The sequence below is a fragment of the Mustela lutreola genome, chromosome 5 (assembly GCF_030435805.1).
Source record: "Mustela lutreola isolate mMusLut2 chromosome 5, mMusLut2.pri, whole genome shotgun sequence".
Classification (NCBI taxonomy): domain Eukaryota; kingdom Metazoa; phylum Chordata; class Mammalia; order Carnivora; family Mustelidae; genus Mustela; species Mustela lutreola.
In genome coordinates this window covers 6,968,738-6,988,022 of record NC_081294.1, presented here as the reverse complement: position 1 = coordinate 6,988,022, position 19,285 = coordinate 6,968,738, and the positions used below count along the sequence as shown (strand labels likewise).

At 49.3% G+C, this 19,285-nt stretch overlaps 1 protein-coding gene across 9 annotated transcripts in view; it reads left to right on the top strand.

Moving 5' to 3' along the window:
- SEMA5A (semaphorin 5A) overlaps positions 1-19,285 on the top strand; it is a 466,271-nt gene that overhangs the window by 438,959 nt on the left and 8,027 nt on the right. For 5 of the 9 annotated variants that reach the window (XR_009353706.1, XM_059173628.1, XM_059173626.1 and 2 more), the window contains 5 exons: positions 820-1,038; positions 8,224-8,394; positions 10,215-10,370; positions 11,783-11,830; positions 16,259-16,470. Coding sequence is in view for 7 of the 9 variants with exons in the window: in XM_059173628.1 (XP_059029611.1) it covers positions 820-1,038; positions 8,224-8,394; positions 10,215-10,370; positions 11,783-11,830; positions 16,259-16,470 (806 nt within the window). In the remaining 2 variants the exon portion in view is untranslated. Of the gene's footprint in view, positions 1-819; positions 1,039-6,156; positions 6,888-8,223; positions 8,395-10,214; positions 10,371-11,782; positions 11,831-16,258; positions 16,471-18,812; positions 18,847-19,285 lie in introns of those variants that run through there. The other 4 variants (XM_059173631.1, XM_059173630.1, XR_009353707.1 and 1 more) reach the window with 4 other exon arrangements.

The following is a 19,285-nucleotide window of genomic DNA, read 5'->3' as shown; positions in this document are numbered from 1 at the left end:
GTTTGCTAATATTGCAAGTGAGTAGCCATTTTCATCAAAGCCAATAGGCGTTTTGGCTGTGACTGATTAATTAAATGACTTAGTGAGTGTAGAGTGCTCAGAGCAGATCAGACACACGGGAAGGACCAGAGCGGGTTCCTTCCAAGACAGCTCCCAACTGCTGCTGCTGCTTCTGCAGCCACGCAGGTACCTGGGGCAACCCAGCTGCGAGTAACCAGGCCTCACACTTCACGGGGGCCCAAGCCCCTTGGCCCAGTCATGCAGGGATGTCTTCATTTCCGGGTCATGAGCTTTTGCCCCCTGTGGGGTTCCTGATGGCTCCCCGTCTCTGGGGTCTGATCGGGAAGGGGGGAGCTCCGCGTCTTTCACCAGCCTGAATTCCCTGCGGAAAGGCTCACAGCGAGAGGGACGGGTTGAGGAGACTGTTCGAGCCACGCTTTCCTCTCTACAGCTGGCTGTCCCCCATGGTGAGCCTCACCTCCTGTCCTGTTCTAGAATGCTCTAGAATTCCCGAGGGAAGTGAGGAAGTTGTGTTTCCTTTGTAAGAAGTTTCTCATTAAAACGAGTGACCTACAAACCCAAGACCTATTACTTGCATGAGGATGTGACCACATTCACCAGTCGAGTTCTCGGTTGCATCCCACTATGTAAAAGCAGTTCACCTGCAGTTCTTTTCTTCCGAAGTAGGAAAAATATGCAACCGATATGGGAGGTGTAGGTGCCGAACGAAGCAGGCGCTGAGAGAGAAGGAGGGTTGGTGGGGCCTCCGGTTACTCTCAGAACGTCTAACAGAGCTGCACTCGGCCGTCTTGTTGGCAGGTCTTTCTGGAGATTTCCTGCGTGCTGGGAGATACTCCGCCCACACCGTCAACGGGGCCTGGTCAGCCTGGACGTCGTGGTCACAGTGTAGCCGCGACTGCAGCAGGGGCATTCGGAGCCGGAAGCGTGTTTGCAACAACCCCGAGCCCAAGTACGGGGGAATGCCGTGCCTGGGCCCATCCCTGGAATACCAGGAGTGCAACATTTTGCCCTGCCCAGGTGAGTGGATTGAGCAATCTGGGAAACATCTGGAAATTCAAGGGCCCTCGACGACCTTCTAATTTGGGGAGGCTCGCTCGACTTCCCTGGCTTTGTGCTTGAGCTTAAACATGTGCAAAGTCACAGATTATATTTTCTACCTGCCTTGGTAAAAAGACAGCTATAACCTAGACTGGGTTATATTCATTTATTTTTGCTGATTTTAAAGAAACTAAAACATTCTCGGGAGCCCCCGGGAGGCTCCGGGGCCTTTGGCATCCCACCTGATGGAGCAGTGGGCCCAGCAGTGCAGGCGTGGAGAGCTGGGTTGTGTCCTCGAAGCTGGTGGCTGGCCTCCTCCCAAACTGATGGGCCCAGCCCTGCAGAGACTGCCCTCTCTTCATACCACTGTGTCCTCCTCCAGGGTGACAGGTATCAAGAGTGACCCACTGGTGGCCCTCATGTGCTCAGTCAGCAGGGCTCCATTTTGTCCTGAATTCTGCTCTCTAAACACACGCTCTTTTTCTCTTGGAGGCAGACAGAGGCTGTGCTGTCTGGGTCCTCCTCCAGAGACAGTTCATTCCATGGAGTTCTGAAATGAGCACAGGGCTAGGAAATCAGCTTAAAGAGCGTCCGTCTTCCTGGACAGGACGCTGCGTGCACACGCAGTCCTGAGGCTGGCTGTCGTCCCCAGCACGCTAGCCCTCTCTGTGCTCCTCCTGCCGAGCCCTGGGAGCAGCCCTCACACCTGACTCACTAACGCCTTACCTTCCCATAACCAGAGGCTCCTTCATCGATGCCTCACGGCCACCGGAACGCTGTCTAGGGCTCTGCACTTGCCTCTGACTCTGCCCCGTGAGGGTTCCAGAACAGCAGGGACCTCCGTGACGGTCCCACTCACTGTAGTGCCCCCAGCTCCCTGCACAGGCTGGCACACACGGGACAGCCATCAGCAATGGTTCACTGAAGGACAAGAGAAAGAGAACAAGCATTGGGTTACTCGGTCTTCCTTCCTTCCTTCGTTCAACTTTGTCAGCAAACATTTTTGGCTCGCCCACCAGGCACCATTCACAGGCTGTGTGTGGGCACAGCGATATGGTCCTGGTCAGAAAGGAACCTAGAGTTCATGAGGAGACATCCTGTGAATAATGTCGACCCCGGATGGTCACTGGCTGTTGGGCTGCTGACCAGACATAGTGGCTATACCAGCCAAGGACCCACCGAACTGGAGCCATGGCAGCTACCCCAATCAGGTTGCCCGTGAGCGGGGTTCTGAGGGCCAGGTAGGAGTTGGCCAAATAGAGAAGGGGGGATAATAATCTGGGGTGGGGGTGTCATCCCAAACACCAGGTACAGTGTTTTTAAAGGTACAGAAACCTGTGAGCATAGCATCTTTTCCAGTAGGTACAAATAAGTTTTGGAGCAACTTAAGCAAGGAACTGGCTTGCAGCAGTGCCCAGTGAGTATTTGTTGGATGAGCGAGTGGATGAGGAGACGGATGGACGGGTGGATGGGGGTGAGTGAATTGGTGGATGGGTAGATAGGGGGAAAGACGGGTAGATGATGGATGGATGGATGGGTGGGCGGGTAGACGAGTGGTGATGGTTGGATTGGCGGATGGTAGACGGGTGCATGATGGATGAGTAGTGGATGACTTAGTGGCTGACTAGATAGGTGGGTGGACAGACAGATGGAAGACAGACGGATGGGTGATGGGTGAATGGGTGGGAAGATGACCAGAAGACGGGTGGATGAATGGGTGACGGATGGGTGGGTGGTGGGTGAACTGGTGGGTGGATAGGTAGTTGGATGGAAGTTTGAATAAATGTACATTAAACTGAAAATACTTAGTTTTCAGCTTTGCAGCGGGGAGCCCAATAATACCCCTGCTCCCATGGCTGCTGCGCTCCGCCTAGGCCGACTCTGCCTGAATTTCTCCAGCCTCAGGAGACTCTTGCCTCCGACTACTTGGCTCTCCCGGCCAAGTGATGCAGAGGGGCTGGGAAAGGTCACAGAACCAGCTCTTTCCCACAGCCCCAGCATGGAGAATAGCATTCCTCCCTGGCACTGGGAGAGAGTGTGGTGGTGACATCATTAGATCAGGATCCGTCTTATAAACCGAACGGGGAGGGCGACAAGGGAATGTCAGGATCTCTCCACCCACCCCCGCATCCCCAGGGTCCAGACATGCGACCTCGTCACTGTCAGCAGAACATGCAGACTTCTCCATGCTTGGAGGCCGCTTCGGGTCTTGAGTGCAAGACTCAGACCCTTCTCAGAGACCCCCCTTAACATGACCTGGTGGCTGTTTCTATTTGAGTTGATTTCATGGTCAAGCCAATACTGTGTATACATAACCTTCATGTCTTGACATAGCTCCATTCTCATTTTCTTTCTGAAAGCCAAGATTCCGTAGAGGGTGTGGAAATATTTAGAGTGGCCCCGTCACTTTCCTCTCGGGAATGGGCCAGTTCAGGGAACTGAGTTGGATGAATTCTATCTTCTCTCCCACCTTCTAGAAAATTCCTAAACGCATGATAGGATGTAACTTGGCAAGGAGGGGTTGGAACCGTTCAGGGATGTGGGTGCTGAGCTGCTCTGCCAGTAATCGGGCTATTTTTACCTCATTTAGGACCTTCTCCTCCCTGCGAATTGACTCATTCTTAGTTCTATTGGGTCCATAAAGAACAGTTACAAATGGGCACCGTATCTTATTTAAAAACCAGTTTTCTCCTTATGACTGGATTTGAAAATAAATCTGAAGATGGGTGAACATAAAATCAATCAATGAAAAATTTGATCTCCAATCCCAATTTATATAGTAAACTGCCGTAAGGGTTTGAAGTTGAGATCCTGTTGAAATGATTCTTTTTCCCCTTCCGTGGGTTGATCTGGTCGTAACTTCACCTACATAATTTTCCTCCAACATTGAGAAATAGCTCGGTCTTTCTTCACTCCTTTTTTTCAATCCATGTTTGTCTCATAACTAAGGATTCCAGACCTTGGCCTACAAAGGTGGAGACAAAGGTAGTTCTTTGTTCCTGAGCAATATTCAAGTTCAAGTAAGATCATATATGTATATAGGGGAGTCGTAAGTATGAGGGAGGAGGCAGACTGAGGGACAGTCTAATGGAGGGGCAGACTCCGAATGAAAACGATGAGTCGGGACAGCTGTGCGTTCTGTAGAGAACGTGTTAGACATCCGTGATGAGTCGAGAGGGCGCGTGCCTTTCTCTTCATGAGGTCCTTGAGTTTATGCTCTGTTTTGTAAACCGTAAGTGCCACAAAAGGATCCTAAGACTTAGGTTCTGTCCAGAAGGAGCTGCGAGGCTGCTTGGTGGGGAGGACAGCTGGTGCAGGACACTTCTGAGCCCAGAGCACGGCTGTCCTGCAGTGGAGACCGTGTGGCGAGGCCTCGGGACTCTGGGGAAACACCATCACAGGCACACACGTCCCAGAGGACTGGAAGGGCATGACTTTATGTCTCTGACAGCCCCCAGGATGCCTGACATTCAGACATTAATCATTTCATTAAACCTTCCAAGTTCCTGGTTCCGTCCCGCGCTTCGCAGTCTCCCTGGCAGTGGAGGCAATGCCGTGAGGCTTCTCATACTCCGCGCTTTCTATTTGGGAAATAGTTCAGCCTTCCTCCTTCAGTGTTCAGGATCATTTTTCATCCCGTACAAAGCACCATCCCCCTTGCATTCTGAGTCCGTCTGTGCCCTGGAAGAGGCGGCGGTCGGTGATGGGAGCACAGCATTCGGGGGGCAGGAGGTGAGGAGTGGGGTTGAGCTGGCCTGGGGATGTCGGGCAATTGCAGATCAGGGCCACTACCTGAGAGAGTAAAGTGGCCAGAATTCTCCTCTGAAGTCCTTTGTACTGGAAGCATCTCTTTCCCCAGTTCCGAAAATATCCCTTAGGACAATGAAGTCGCAGTTGAAATTGATACAGGTAGATACTGTATCTTAATGGTTTAAACTGGCAAGTGGGAGTGTTCTAGCAACTGGGTTCTGTTACACATGCGCCCTCAAACTGTTCGCACTTGGAACAAGGACTGCACTCTGATAACTAACTAACAGGACTGTGCCCGGGGAATTTTTCTTGATACCAAGACAACAGTGGTGTGTATGGTGTGGGTAGCATTGATCAGACTAGATGAGGTAATATTTGGAATGTTAGTTGAAATGTGGATAGGAGTAAATGCTATTTGAAATACCACAAGGTAGGTTCTAGATATCAGCTTACTGGCTTCCCAGAACGTGACTATGAGTGCTGCTTTTTTATAAAATGACTATGAATGAGGGGCACCTGTGCGGCTCCCCTGTTAAGCATCTGCCTTTGGCCCAGATCATGATCGGAGGGTTCTAGGATCAAGCCCCATATTGGGCTCCCTGCTTGGCAGGAAGTCTGCTTCTCTCTCTCCTACTCCCCCCCTCGTGCTGTGTCTCTGTCAAATAAATAAATAAAATCTTTAAAAAGTAATAATGAAAAATTAAAAAATGATTATGAATGAAAAAATTCAATCTTTGGTTTGTTGTTAAGTTTTTTTATTGTAAGAATATTGAACATGGGCGCCACCCTATTAAAAATGTATATTTTTTAAATTTATTTATTTACCTGAGAGAGAGAGAGAGCAGGGGAAGGGGCAGAGGGAGAGGGAGACAGAGAATCCCAAGCAGATTCCACGCTGAGTGCAGAGCCCAGCAAGGAGCTGGATCTCACGACCCTAAGATCATAACCTGAGAAAAACCAAGAATCTGGTGCTCGACAGACTGAGCCACCCAAGGGCCTCTGTACATAAATCTTTAAGTGCACAAAACGGGACTGTTCTCTATGGACATGGTATCGAACAGCGCGGATGTGGGTTTTTGTGAACAACCCTGCAACAGACATGGGAGTGCAGATCTTTTTTAAGGTCTTGATTTCAATTCTTTTGAAATTTGCACCAATGCCAGAAGTGGCATTGCTGGATCGTACAGTAATTCTGTTTTTAATATTTTATGGGACCACAGTCATGCTGTCCCTCACGGCCATGCCGGTGTGCATTCGCACCAGCAGTGGGCAAGGGATCCGATTTCTCCAAACCCTCACCCGCATTATGATCTGTTGTTTCTCTTTTTGTAATCTCCGTCCTGGCAGGTGCGAGGTGATGTCCTCCTGTGGTTCTGAACTGCACTGCGTGGATAGTTAGTACTGAGCATCGTTAAACATACCCGTTGGACACTGGTCAGCACGTCTATCATGAGGTGCAAAAGTGAAGAACCCTCAGATCCCGTGGTTGGTTCCAAATCCGGTTCTAGATGAGGCTCTAGAGCCTTCTGATCTCCAGACGGTCTTGTACACATTCAGACACCCACGCTCTTTGACACCTGTTCCTCTCAGGCACTGTGATGTAGAGGTGCCCTTTGGGGGGTACAAGCATATGCGCCAAAGGCCAAGCTTCAGCCCAAGTTACCGGCAGAGAAGCTGGCAGCAGGCGTCCCCCCAGGGAGAATAGATGTAGAAGAGGATTTTTGAAACTTTTACAGTTTTGCCTCCTCTTACTGGTACCACAGCAGGTGGCCGATAACTGACTGGTTCCCTCTTAACTTCCCAATTCACCTTATCGCCTGCTAGGGAAAACATAGAAACTTCTGAATCACAAAGTTCCCAGCTAGGTCAAAACTCACTTTGAAATGGGGTTCACATGTTTCATTTCTGTTTTGTTTTCTACTTTTTTGGCAGATAAGAATATCATGAAAATGAAATTCCTGCTCATGTTTTTACCCATGCCTGTATCTAAAGGAAAATATTACTCCACAGAGATGCGTTAAATCATGCTGCATGTATTAAAATACCAATGATGTGATTCTAGCCAAAACAACCTTGAATGACTTTGGCATTGCTTCCCGTGATGGCTTCTGGTTTTTTGTTTGTTTGTTTGTTTCAAAATTTTATTTATTTGTTTGCAAGAAGGAGAGTCGGAGAGCACAAACAGGGGGAGGGGCAGAGGGAGAGGCAGACTCCCCACTGGGAGCGGATCTCATCCCAGGATCCTGAGATCATGACTTGAGTGGAAGGCAGGGCCTTAATCACATGAGTCACCCAGGCACCCCATTCTGTTTTCTTTTTATGTAGGATACGGAGAAAACAAACTATGAAATTATGTACTTATGGTAACAGTGAGCCTCTCATTGGGTTTCGTCGTTGTTCGCTGTGGTGATGGCTCTTTTTGCCCACTGATGAGTCTCTCCTCGAGCTGCCCAAGTCCTACAGCTCTCTCCTGGGACTCTGGAAAAAAATGGGGGTGGCTAGAAGAGGGCGCGTGGTTCAGGACTTCGATAAATAGCAGGTGGATATGACAGCATTGAAGACCGTGGGCAGCGCAGGGGGCCGGCTCAGCAGCATCAGCTAACGCAGGACGAGCATCGAGGTCCCACGTGCAGACGGGCCGCGGGTGCCTGCGCTCAGGGCATCCGTGCGCAGGTGTCAGGGGCCCAGGCGGGGGCAAACGGAACACCTGCTCCGGGTTACTAGCAGTCATGGAACCAGTCATGCCTCGTGTCCACATTGTAAAACTTGCCTCCCTAATCATCCCCACGTCTAGCTGTGGATGTGGGGATTCGTGGCTTTGGTCCCTCCCAGAAACGCACTGCCGAGTCACCGCGGTTCGCGCTGCGTTTGGTGGTTTCGCGCCTGCGTCTCCAGAGCGCCCATCCCAGTTCCTCCCAGAACCCGTTAGATGTTCGCGACCCACCACCCCCCCCCCCCGCCCCGGTCGCGGAGCCCATTATGATCCAAGTAGGAAGGAAGCTCGTGACAGCAGCTGCTCATCCTTGGCTCTGGGTGGATGGTGCGATTAGCAGAGGTGAGAGCGAGCTAGCTGGCCTTCCCATGAATGACCACGGAACGTGGCTCGTGGCTCGTGGTCCTTCCCCGGAAACTGGGACTTTATATTACACCCCTAGCCCTCCTCGGCTGTCTTCATGCGTGCGTGTTACGTGTTTACATCTATTGCCCAGAAGAACAAGCAGGAGGAACTGAGGACGCCGAGCTCAGGGAGAAATCAGCCAAGCTGGTTTCCTCACCAGGAGAGCCCAGACACGAGGGCTCACCCCAGTGCGCGGTGCGCCCCGTGCCGTCCTGCAAGGCACGTTCCGTGCGCGGCCGCATCCGATGGGTCAGCTCAAGATGTCACAAGTGCTGTGACTTTGTGTCCCCTCCCAGTGGACGGCGTCTGGTCTTGCTGGTCTCCCTGGTCAAAGTGCTCGGCGACGTGTGGAGGTGGGCACTACATGAGGACGCGCTCGTGCACAAACCCAGCCCCAGCCTACGGAGGGGACATCTGCCTGGGGCTGCACACGGAGGAGGCGCTGTGCAACACGCAGCCCTGCCCGGGTAAGCACCGATGCGGCCTAGCCCGCCCCTTCCCTCCCTTGATTGACAAGTGATGAAACTGATGAGACCCCACAAGAGCACAGACTGCAAGAAGGGAACCCTGAATCCCGCACTATCATCCTTGAAGTGACGTCACACTACCTTGTCTGACCATAGAATAAATAGTTCTCGCCATAGTGTTACAGCTAGGAACAGACGCAGGTCACCACAGTGCATTTTTTTAATTAATTATTTTTATTGACATATAATGTATTACTTGCCCCAGGGGTACAGGTCTGTGAATCGTCAGGCTTACCCACTTCACAGCACTCACCATAGCGCATACCTCCCCAATGTCCGTCACCCAGCCACCTTTCCCCCACCCACCCCCTGCAATTCTTAGGGTTTTTTGGTGAGATTAAAAGGCTCTTAGGGTTTGTCTCCCTCCCAATCCCATCATGTTTCATTTTTTCCTTCCCAATGCACTTTTAAAAGGTTTAACCTGGTAATGGGATCTGAAAATCAGGTTGAAGAGCAAGGAGAGCCCTTGTGAAGGATTTGGCCTCAGGTCCAGGGAGGGGACTCCAGGGAGGGAGGTGGGGCTCCAGGGAGGGAGGTGGGGAACCCAAGTTCAGAAGCTGGCTCACACAGGTGCCCGGTGGGGACACTGCAGCAGTGTCCTCGTCCAGTAATCTGCTTTGTCCTGACACATGGGGGCTGCTTTGCATGGAAATGTGACACCCTCTGCTGAGTCTAACTTTGATGTTGAAACATCCACACTTTTAATTTTTTAACTTGCTCCTGCAGATCTTTCTGGAAAGTTCCATTTATATTGAAAAGTGCCTAGAAACCAGATTCTCACGGTCATCCCCAAACCTGGTACTTTACACATTTTTAAGAAAAAATGTCACTTCTTTCAGTGGATCCAGGCACATGTTGGATTTCCAGATTTCCCCTATAACACGAAGACGGTACAGAAATTTGAGAAGAACAAAAAAGCAAACTGCGTATAAAATAAACCCTTTTAATTTGTTCAGTATTTCCAAATAATATTGAGAGCACATTTTTTTTTTTTTGACATCCTTACTTAAAATATGAGTGTTGTTTTCTTTTCAAACATCTGTAAGCCTGGGTGAATTTCATGAATCAGAGCGAAATTTCCACTTGAGAGTGAAGTGACCTTAAATCACTTAGCTTTGGGCCTTAACCTCAGACTCATGCACTGATCTTGGGCCCAGAGGCAACAATACACCTGGGATAACAGAACTTCTACCTCATGTACAGCCTGACATTGGTGTATCGATCACAGAATTGTTTTTTGCGACAGAAGGGAAGGTTCTTGTAGGAGCTCGAAACCCCTCTCAGCAACCAGGGCTCTCGGATTCATGCAGCACCATTTCTCTTGCCCGAGCTCGGCGGCCTGTAGGAATTTTGGCAGGAGAGCGTTTGAGGGCCACGCTTCACAGAGGAGCATTGCCCTGTGGGAAACAGGGTCCACACTGAAGATTTCTCTCCCGTGACCACTGACCGTCTCTGCACAGCTGGACCTCATGAAATAGCGTGTCGGGTGTCCAATTACAATGGCTTTAAAACACTAAAATAACATGGATTTTAGAAAAGCACATTATTTTTGATCGAAGGTCTCCAAGTTCTTGTATTCATGCCCATGTGGAATTGACTTACTGGGGTGCTCCGAGGGTACATGTCCATCCTCCTTAGACACAGACCCATTACAAATGTAATGTGAAAATTGAAAGTCATGTGTGTGACCTATGGTGCTTTCAGGTGGGTTGGTCTCAGGGGACATTGTTGTCACATGTCCCCTCTTCCGGTCTTTGCAGAGAGCTGGTCGGAGTGGTCAGACTGGTCTGAGTGCGACGCGTCTGGAGTCCAGGTCCGTGCCCGCCAGTGCATCCTTCTGTTTCCTGTGGGCAGCCAGTGTTCTGGAAACACCACCGAGAGCCGGCCGTGTGGCTTTGATTCCAACTACATCCCAGGTATGGGCAGAGAGGCTTGTCAGTGTGGACCAAATCATTTCCATCATTTAGAGAGGAAATGAGTCTTCGGTGGGAGTTTTATCTATCCTTGGAGGTCATGTTTGAGGAAACAAAGCTGATTCTCTCAACCCTTGTGGTTTCAAGGTAATTAGACTGTAGATTTACAGATAACTGTGAGTTTGGGCTTGCATTTGGGCCATGAGTGTTAACAACTTTTTTTCTAACACAATATCTCCTACAATTTACTGACTATAACACAGTGAGATGATTTTGCTCAAAAAATCAAAATAGATGATCTTGTCATTTTGACATTAGGTTAAGTGCCTTTGCAGTGCTGTGTGCATGTGTTTGTATGAATAAAAAGGCCGATTCTTTATGCAACTTTGGTTTACTTGGGAAGACAGAAACTTCCTGTGGGTCTTGTCTTGGAGAAGAGACGGGCTGGCCCTTGGGCTGTGGACTTTTCCATGTGAAACCAGTGTTCATTTACTGATGATCGCCAGCCATCTGGCATGTGCAGGCGTGGTGTTAGACACTTCCAAGGCATTTTGTGTATGTCCACTGTGGATGTTAGGGCGGTGATGTAGACCGAAGCAGAGACCAACGTCCTAAAAGGTAATAATAGGTAATCACCTTGTTTTCTTCGACTTACAGAAAAAGTAACCATATTTTAGAGAGAATTATTAGCTTTAGTCTTCTTATAAACCACCTCCATCATGTGTAGTATAGAACTACAAGCATTTACTGTGTTGTTTTCCTTTTTGACCGTAGACATATCGCTACTTCTTGTTACCCACCGAAAAAAATCAGTACAAGAGAGAATAACATCTCAGGTTCCCCAAAATGGTGTTTGATCCTTATGGGCTAAACTGGTTCCAGGATCTGTTCTCTTGTTCGCATTTTACTTGGGTATTTAATGTGTGTCATGACAAAAAGCACGAGTGGGTGCTGAATGGGAGATTTATTTATTCTGGCAATTTCCTTGGAGCTCTGGTGGATTGGTCCCCTCTGCAGGGAATCTGACGACACTGGCTTTGCTCAGAGGCAGGAACACCCGGCCAACATAGGGATCTACAACTGGCAAAATATATGGTAACAGAAAATCTGCACATACGCTGACCTTTATTTTGAAACTAGTGCCCTGGTTTCATCCCAAAGGACCATAACCTTTTCTTTCCGTGATAATGAATCTCGCTCCTTCACTCCAGATGACCTTGACCAAATACAGCTCAGGTTGCTTAAAACAAAGAAACATAGGACCATTTTTTTTTAAACAAGCAATCGGGCTTTTGGAACTTGGACTCACATAAAACATGAAATCATTAGAGAATCTGTAAATGAACCAGTGATGTGTTCTTTCTTCCCAACACCCTTTACACACTGTGATTAATTCTTTTTTTTTTTTTTCCCAGAAGTTTCTGTGGCGAGGTCCAGTAGCGTAGAAGAGAAACGATGTGGGGGTAAGCTCCTGTTTTTAACTAATTTTTAATTGATTTCTGATATTTTCCCATCATTTCTCTTCCCATGTGTTTCATATGATGTTTGGCCCAAGAAGAACGGATGGAGAAGCCCTTGATCCAGACACGTTATGCTTTGTAGTATGGTTGTGAGTGGTCAGTGTTTGACATCTGGATCGGTGGTTCCCACGTGTGGTAGCCACCAGCATCAGCAGCAGCACCATGGTGGGCGTGTGTGTGTGGCAGGAATGCACATTCTCGGGCCCTGCCTGCACCTACAGGATCAGAACCTCTCTGTGTGAGGCCCAGGTCTCTGGCTTCCTAAGCTTTTCAGGTGATTTCAGTGGAAGCTAATAAGCTTTACGAACCAGTGATCTTGATATTAGCTGTAGTTAAATCTTTCATGAGTAAAACTCAATTCAAGCATTTTCTGCGTATTTATAGTTCTAATATGTGGCATCCAGCCTTGATAGAGCCTTCAGACTGTTGGAGTAACAACACGGTGAGACATATGGTTAAGAACAACATCTCTAGAGGCGGTTTTTAAACTTTCTGCAAACTTGAATGACACAACTCACATTCTCTGGTTCCAGCTCGTGCTAAATTTGGACTTGACTGTATGTGTTTACCTTGCCTGGGCGGGAGGGGCTGACTGTCCACCGGTCAGTGCTTATCCTCTGTCCGCCTTTGGTAGTCAGAGCCAATATCCACACCAAGACCACGTGTGGCTGCTGACCTGTGAACACCTTTCCTACCATCATCCAGTCCATGGGGGGAGTCGCAGAAGCTCTGGTCTGCATGTTCACATGGAATCCGGAGCTCTGTGAGTGTGTTTTAGGAATGTACTTACTGCTGTTAACTACATGAATTAAGAGCCCACTATCTGTTACATTCTGTCTGTTTAGTTTTAGCTGTTAATCTAACTAACTAATCTTTGTGGTGCACCCATTCCGTGAGCTCTGCGAGGGGCACTGAGATGACCATGGGGACACGAATAGCCCTAGCCCTCCTGGAACCAGCATTCATGTCATAAAAGACTCCAGTGCCTGAGACGTGCTGTGTCTGGTGTCTGACCTACATCGGTTCCGTGAGCTTACAGACTGGCATTCACTGACTTGGGATCCAGCTAGAAGATGAATAGACTCTAGTTCCCATAAAAAATAATCATAGCCATAAGGGTCCTTTAATATTTTTAGATCAGTCACTCCACACCACTGTATCAAATGGCAAGAAGTGTCCTATTTGATCCAACAAAGGATGTTCATGTAGGTTCCACGGCCCACAGTTCTTTAACATAAAACCTTTGGAAATACAGAAGGGTTTTAGAATTCAGCGGTTTTCAGATTTCAGATGGGTCCTAGGGGGTGTGTGATGTCTGTTAGGTAACACTGCAGTGCCCAGGTCCACATTCTGTAACTAGTCTCTTTCATGATGCCTCATGACGTGTGGGCCAAGTGAAGATGCTAACGCTTCTGTAGTTCTCGTTAGCTCTGCAGCAAGAGGGTCAGGTCCGGTCATGCTTTGCTGCCAGGTGAGTAATGAAAAGTCCGTTCCGGAGATTTTGGTTTTGGAAATTGCAGCCCTGCACTGTCATCTGCATTAAGGTCAAGAAGAGTGAGATGAAGCCATTGGCCGAAGTCGGCACAGGTTGTCAGCTGTGGAGCCAGAGTTGGGATCCAGGCAGTGGGATCTGAGTGGAAGCTTTAAGGCCAGAGCACCACAAGAGAAGGCCCCTGGCAATAGGTATCTGGAAGGATTGTGTCTGGAGGGCTGGTGCCACAGCAGCCCTGGTCAGGAGACAGTTTTGGACATCACCCAGGGTCCAGGCATGCCTGCTGCCCTCGGAAGCAGTGTTATGTCCAAAGTGAAGCAGAGTTTTTAAGGGGTGCCCCTGTCCTACGTGAGGTCAAGACAGAACTTGGTCTGCTGATATCCCGGCAGAGTTGACTGGTCCCCCATGCCCACCAGAGATTCAAAAACCACTTTCCCCATCCAACCCCCTCTGGGTTAGGATATAGGAGACTTTCAAGGGCCTTGAGCACCTGGAAGAACATGGTGCAAAATCCATTCCCATCCTAAAATGCTGCTTCTGTGTGTCTGAATCAGATCGGCTCATTGGCTACCCAACCCCAAGTCATGCCTTGACATGATTAAATCATAGGGACGTTCCTCATTCTGTAGTATTCACAACTGATGTTCTTAGATCTCCAGCTGCTAACATCGACATGTCAGGTTAAATAAGATCTGACGTAGGGCTTATGGGTAAGAAGAATCACCTGGCAAAATGTTCTGGGATGTTTAGGAAGACAACACAGATGTCTTTTTTTTTTTTTTTCCATTTGAAGAGAAATCAACCAGATTTTGTGAAGGAAATCCTCAGTGGAGCCAACTGGGTAGCTGGTTTCTAGTCCAGCTTTCCTGACCAAAACAATAGGGAATAAAAGCATGTTCAAAGCAAAGAGCCACACTAAGCAAATTCAAAAGAGATTTAATAGACACTGTTTTTCCCTATGCAGAAAAATGTAGGCCTATTGAAATTTTTCAATTTAGCTATTTTTAGTTTCATGAGACACAGAGTCTATATAACCCTCATAAAGATGTCGGTTGGCCCCAGCCTCCCTGGGCACCTGCACCCATGATTCATAGACGATGACAAAGTATCCGCATATGGCGAGCACCGTACGTCTCCGCACGTTGTAATCAAACGCCATCAGTGCCGCAGAAAGCACTCTTCTCGGTAGGTGGTGTTGACCCTGGGGACTCAAAGTGGCTGCAGTATAAAATGATGACAGCCCATGTGACATCTGCTCTTGCGTGCCTTGAGCACAGTTTCAGGAGACCTCTAGTGGCTGGTGGGCTGCCCCCCGGGGCTTGGTCCAACCCGTCCAGGTCCAGCTCTGGAGGCTTCAGACAAAATCCAGAAAGGTCAGAGAGTCGTGAATTGCTTCCATTTTGTTAGACCAGGGACCAGAGAATCAAGAAGTGAGAAACAGCTGGAGGTGGGGGAGGTGATGCTTGTGGAATATTCTAGTCACGTGCGGCCGGATGATCCAGGGCCTGGAGCTGCCGGCCTGGACACCTGCGGCAGGAATGGGGGGGGAGTGGGCTGCAGCTTCCGGTGCGCCCCGCCTCCGTGCATGCTGGCCGCTCCCCTGGGGACGCCGCTCTGTCTCTCAGGGGTCCCAGGAGCGCGGCGTCCGGGAGTCGTAAAGGGACACGGTGTAGAGGTGTCAAGGTGTGGGGACAGCGCGGGAGCCCCGCCTCTGCTGCAGAGTCAGGCAGGAGCCAGGGTAGTTGTGGCGCAAACACCCTAAGGCCTAGATCCAGGGACAGACTTGCAGGCCTTCTTCCCCTGAGGGCTGGGGACCTCTGTGTGACTCTGTGATTTGCCTGGTGTCCGCAGTGTGCCTTGCAGGCATTTCCAATGGCTCTGAGTGCAGGATGGACAGACAGGTCAGGGAAGAGCATGGGTGACACTCCGCCCCCTGGTGGTGAGTGGAGGGAACAGCATGGGGGGAAAGCCTGTCCTCGGGTTGTGTCCTGTGCAGGGACAGGCCAGTAACCCACAGCCACCTGGTGCCAACAGAGTAGACAAAGTAAGGTCACGTTCTGCTTCACCTGATGTTCACTAGGCCCAGCTTCATGAGCATTGCCCAGATGTTGTCTTTATTCCATGAAAGAAAGGCTTAAAACCTTCCTCGTACGGCGTCCTATCACACATGATGAACATTTATTTTTCTATGTGGTTGTTTCGCAGACATTGCAAGGCCTTTGTTATGTGACCTTGCGTCCCTCAAGCCAGTCCCATATTAGAGACATAAATCCATGTCTGCTCATTTTTTCCAACGTCTTATATCCATAACTCAAGGAAAATAACCCAAAGATCCTATTGAATAGAAAAAAATATGTAAAAGAGGATTGTTTCATAACCACTAAAATATCATATTTTATTCCTTTGGCACAAATCATTTATTTCTTTGGCATAAACCATCTTTTTTTATAAAGTCGCCAAAACGCAGTAATTGTGAACAGGACTTGGAAGCCGTAAATGCGTTCTCACCTTGTTCTCATAGGCTGTAGGCAGGGATGTTCCGCCTGTTAAAGAGCATGGAAAAAATGTTCTCTAGGAACCCCCTAAACCAGAGATCCTACTGCACTTGAAACAGAGAAGCAGGTTTGTACAATCCTTTAAAGAAAAGAGATGCTTCTGCCAGTGTACAAAGGTGATCTCCAAGAGACTGGTTGTCGTTCGGAAGAGGCTTCACTTAAAATACACTGTGCTCCCTGGGCAGGAGTGTGTGGGTGGCCATGACATTTCAAAGGAAGGTCGTGGGCCTTTTATTTTGTCTTGCTCTTTTCATCCACATGCATTGCAACGTCGAGTGGCGCGTTCTTTTCCAACGCACGTCTGTTTTGGTGCTGTCTTCCCAGAGTTCAACATGTTCCACATGATCGCCGTGGGGCTGAGCAGCTCCATCCTGGGCTGCCTCCTTACACTGCTCGTCTACACCTACTGCCAGCGCTACCAGCAGCAGTCCCACGACGCCACCGTCATCCACCCTGTCGCTCCCGCCCCCCTCAACACCAGCATCACCAACCACATCAACAAACTGGACAAGTACGACTCGGTGGAAGCCATCAAGGTAAGGGAGCGGCAGACAGAGGCACAAGGAAGCGGCCTGGGGGATTGGCCAAGCTCAGGGGTGGTGGCTTAGGTGAAAGCCTGGGGAGCAAGGGAACCGGTGTCCTTCATGACAGAGCTGCCATCTTAGCTTTGCTTCGCCTGCAAAGAAGATGGCGCCTTCTGTGGGGAAGTGGATTAAAAATAGGACTTGGAAATGACAGCAGATGAAATTCTGGAAGATACTGGGTCATTAGCCAATGTCCAGCTGTGCCTCCACTGTGCTTTCCATGTCCAAAGAGGGCTCTTGCCGATGGGAAGAGCTCCAGGCTGAGGACCCATACACACAGGACAGTGGTAACGAGAACCAGGGTGGGGTCATCCGATATCCAGGTTCGTGGCAGGAATCACCAGGGTGGCATCCTGAGAAAAATTGTTACATTATTAGAAAAACTATCTTCAAATGAGTTTTACACATAATGAAGCTTCTTCAGCTTCGCACACTGTGTGACTCGTGTGAGACGAAGTTTTCAGCTAAATTTTCTCAATGGGTGATGAATTCCGTGTTCGCCCAGAAACAGAGTCGATGGCCAGTCTCCTCCTTCTGAGGAAGAAGCAGTGGAAAGGGCATCAGCTCTGGACCAGGCAGACCTGAGTCCAGGAGCCACCAGCTGGGTAAACATGAAGCCTCTCACTGACACTCAGTGAGCCTCTGTTTTCTCCTCCTAAATTGGAGATCATGAGAAGCAGATGAAATAGTTACACTAAGTGCCTTGACTAGTGCCTGGCAAAGTCAGTGTGGCTTTTGTCTGAGGCATTGTGCGTCAGGGTGTAGAATACAGGTTAGTTAATTCTTTGAACCTCGATCTCTTCATCTTTAAAATGGGTATAGCAATATGACTGTCAGATCTCTGTTGTGAGGCTTAAAGGGGATAAAATGCAGGAGTCGGGGGTGTAGCCAGAAGCTCATTTGGGCTCTTGTAGACTTCCCGCACCCACGTGAATGAAGGAAGTTCCCATTTTGATATTCCTCTTAAATTGGTGGGACCCCTAAACCTTCCCTAAACCTTCTCAGGGAGTGTTTTTCTGCTCTCTACTATGATGGTTTCCTTTGAAATTCGATTTCCTTCCCACGTGGGAATATGGAATGTCTTCAGCCCTCACGACTTCACGTGCTTGGAAAGTCTATGTGCTGGGGGCCACAGCATCCTCTCATTTCCCTCCTACCATGAGATCCCTTCCCCGACACTGGGACAGCGACAGGGCCAACCCCAGGCCTTGCTGACACCGGGACCCAGAGCCCATCAGCACCTGATGCTAATTTTGTGCTCGGACCAGGGAATGAAGGCGGCCACCACTAAGATGCCCCCATACCCTCTCAGCACTGAGCTCCCGGAGTATGAGGAGCAACACAAGCTCCTTTTATGAGCAAGAACCTTTCAAACAAGCCTTCAGAATCCAGGAGTGGGGCTCCTTGAGATGTGATGCCAACCTATGAACTTGTGTGGTACTTTAAGTGTCCTAAGATAATTGAGCTGGTCTTTGATCTCACTTGAGATCCAGGAACCACCCAGATACTAAGAAATTTCACTACTCTGAGGGCACTGATGGCTGCCTAGTCTCTAATGATCCTTCTGGAACTTTCTTCTGATACCTTGCCCAGACCAGTCCTGGAGAGTTGGCCTCTGCCAACTAATCTACATTTGTCAGTCAGTCCTTTATTTAATAGTCACCCTCAACCTGGCAGAGTCTGCATTTTGAAAGTGTAGGTTGCTTTAATGACTTCATAAGGAAGGGCATCCGTGTCGGAAGTGGCTACAGCAGCCTGTGTTGGGGGCCATAGCTGGGCCCCCCAATAACATGCATATTATGGCCTGATGAATGGGAGCACCCCAGCTCCCCCTTTGGGAAAGGGGAAACCCCAGGCTTGTTTTGGCTGGAGGCACAGTCTCCCTGCACTCACTCAAAGGAAGTCAGGTCCCAGGGTTGTGACTTACCTTTGCTGCAAGCCTGGGGAAGAGGTCCTCCATCCCTGGTCAGCAGTGAGCAGGAGACAGGCACCTGTTGCTTATAAGGTGGCTATAAGGCTCAACTCTTAAGTGGTTATTTTATTTTTTTAATTAATTAATTAATTAATGGGTGCATGAGCCGGGGGGAGGGGAGAGGCAGAGGGAGACGGCGAGAATCTCAGGCAGACTCCCCACTAGTCCAGCTCACAACCCTGAGATCATGACCTGAGCCAAAATCAAAAGTCGATCACTAAAGCGACCGAGCCACCCAAATGGCCCTCTAAGTGTTTGTTTTAAAAGGGGTCCCAGGACAGCTATGCTTAACATCCTGAGGAACCTCCGTCCTGTTTTCCAGAGTGGCTGCACCAGCCGGCATGCCCACCGATCGTGTAAGCGGGTTCCCCTTTCTCCTCATCCTCGCCAGCACTTCTTGTCTCCTGTCTTGTTGATTTTGGCCTTGCTGACTGGTAGCGGGATGGGAGGTGGGTGGGGGATGGGTAAGGGGGGGGATGGGCAGTGAGGAGAGCATGTGATGTGATGAGCCCTGGGCGTTACAGGCACCAGATGAATCACCGAACACTACATCTGAAACTAATAATGTACTGTATGTTGGCTAACTGAATATAAATTAAAAAAAAAAAAAAGTGCCCCAGGAAAAGCAAAACAGGCACTTATAGTGAAACCACTAAGCAGGGTCCTTAGGTACAAGGGCAGATGCTGCTAGGTCTGAGCCCCTGTCCGACTGCAGAGCCCCCAGGTGGCAGCTTGCAGGGGGGCTGCTTCCTCATCACATGCTCACCTGCTGGCATCTGGAGAAAATGGAGAGAA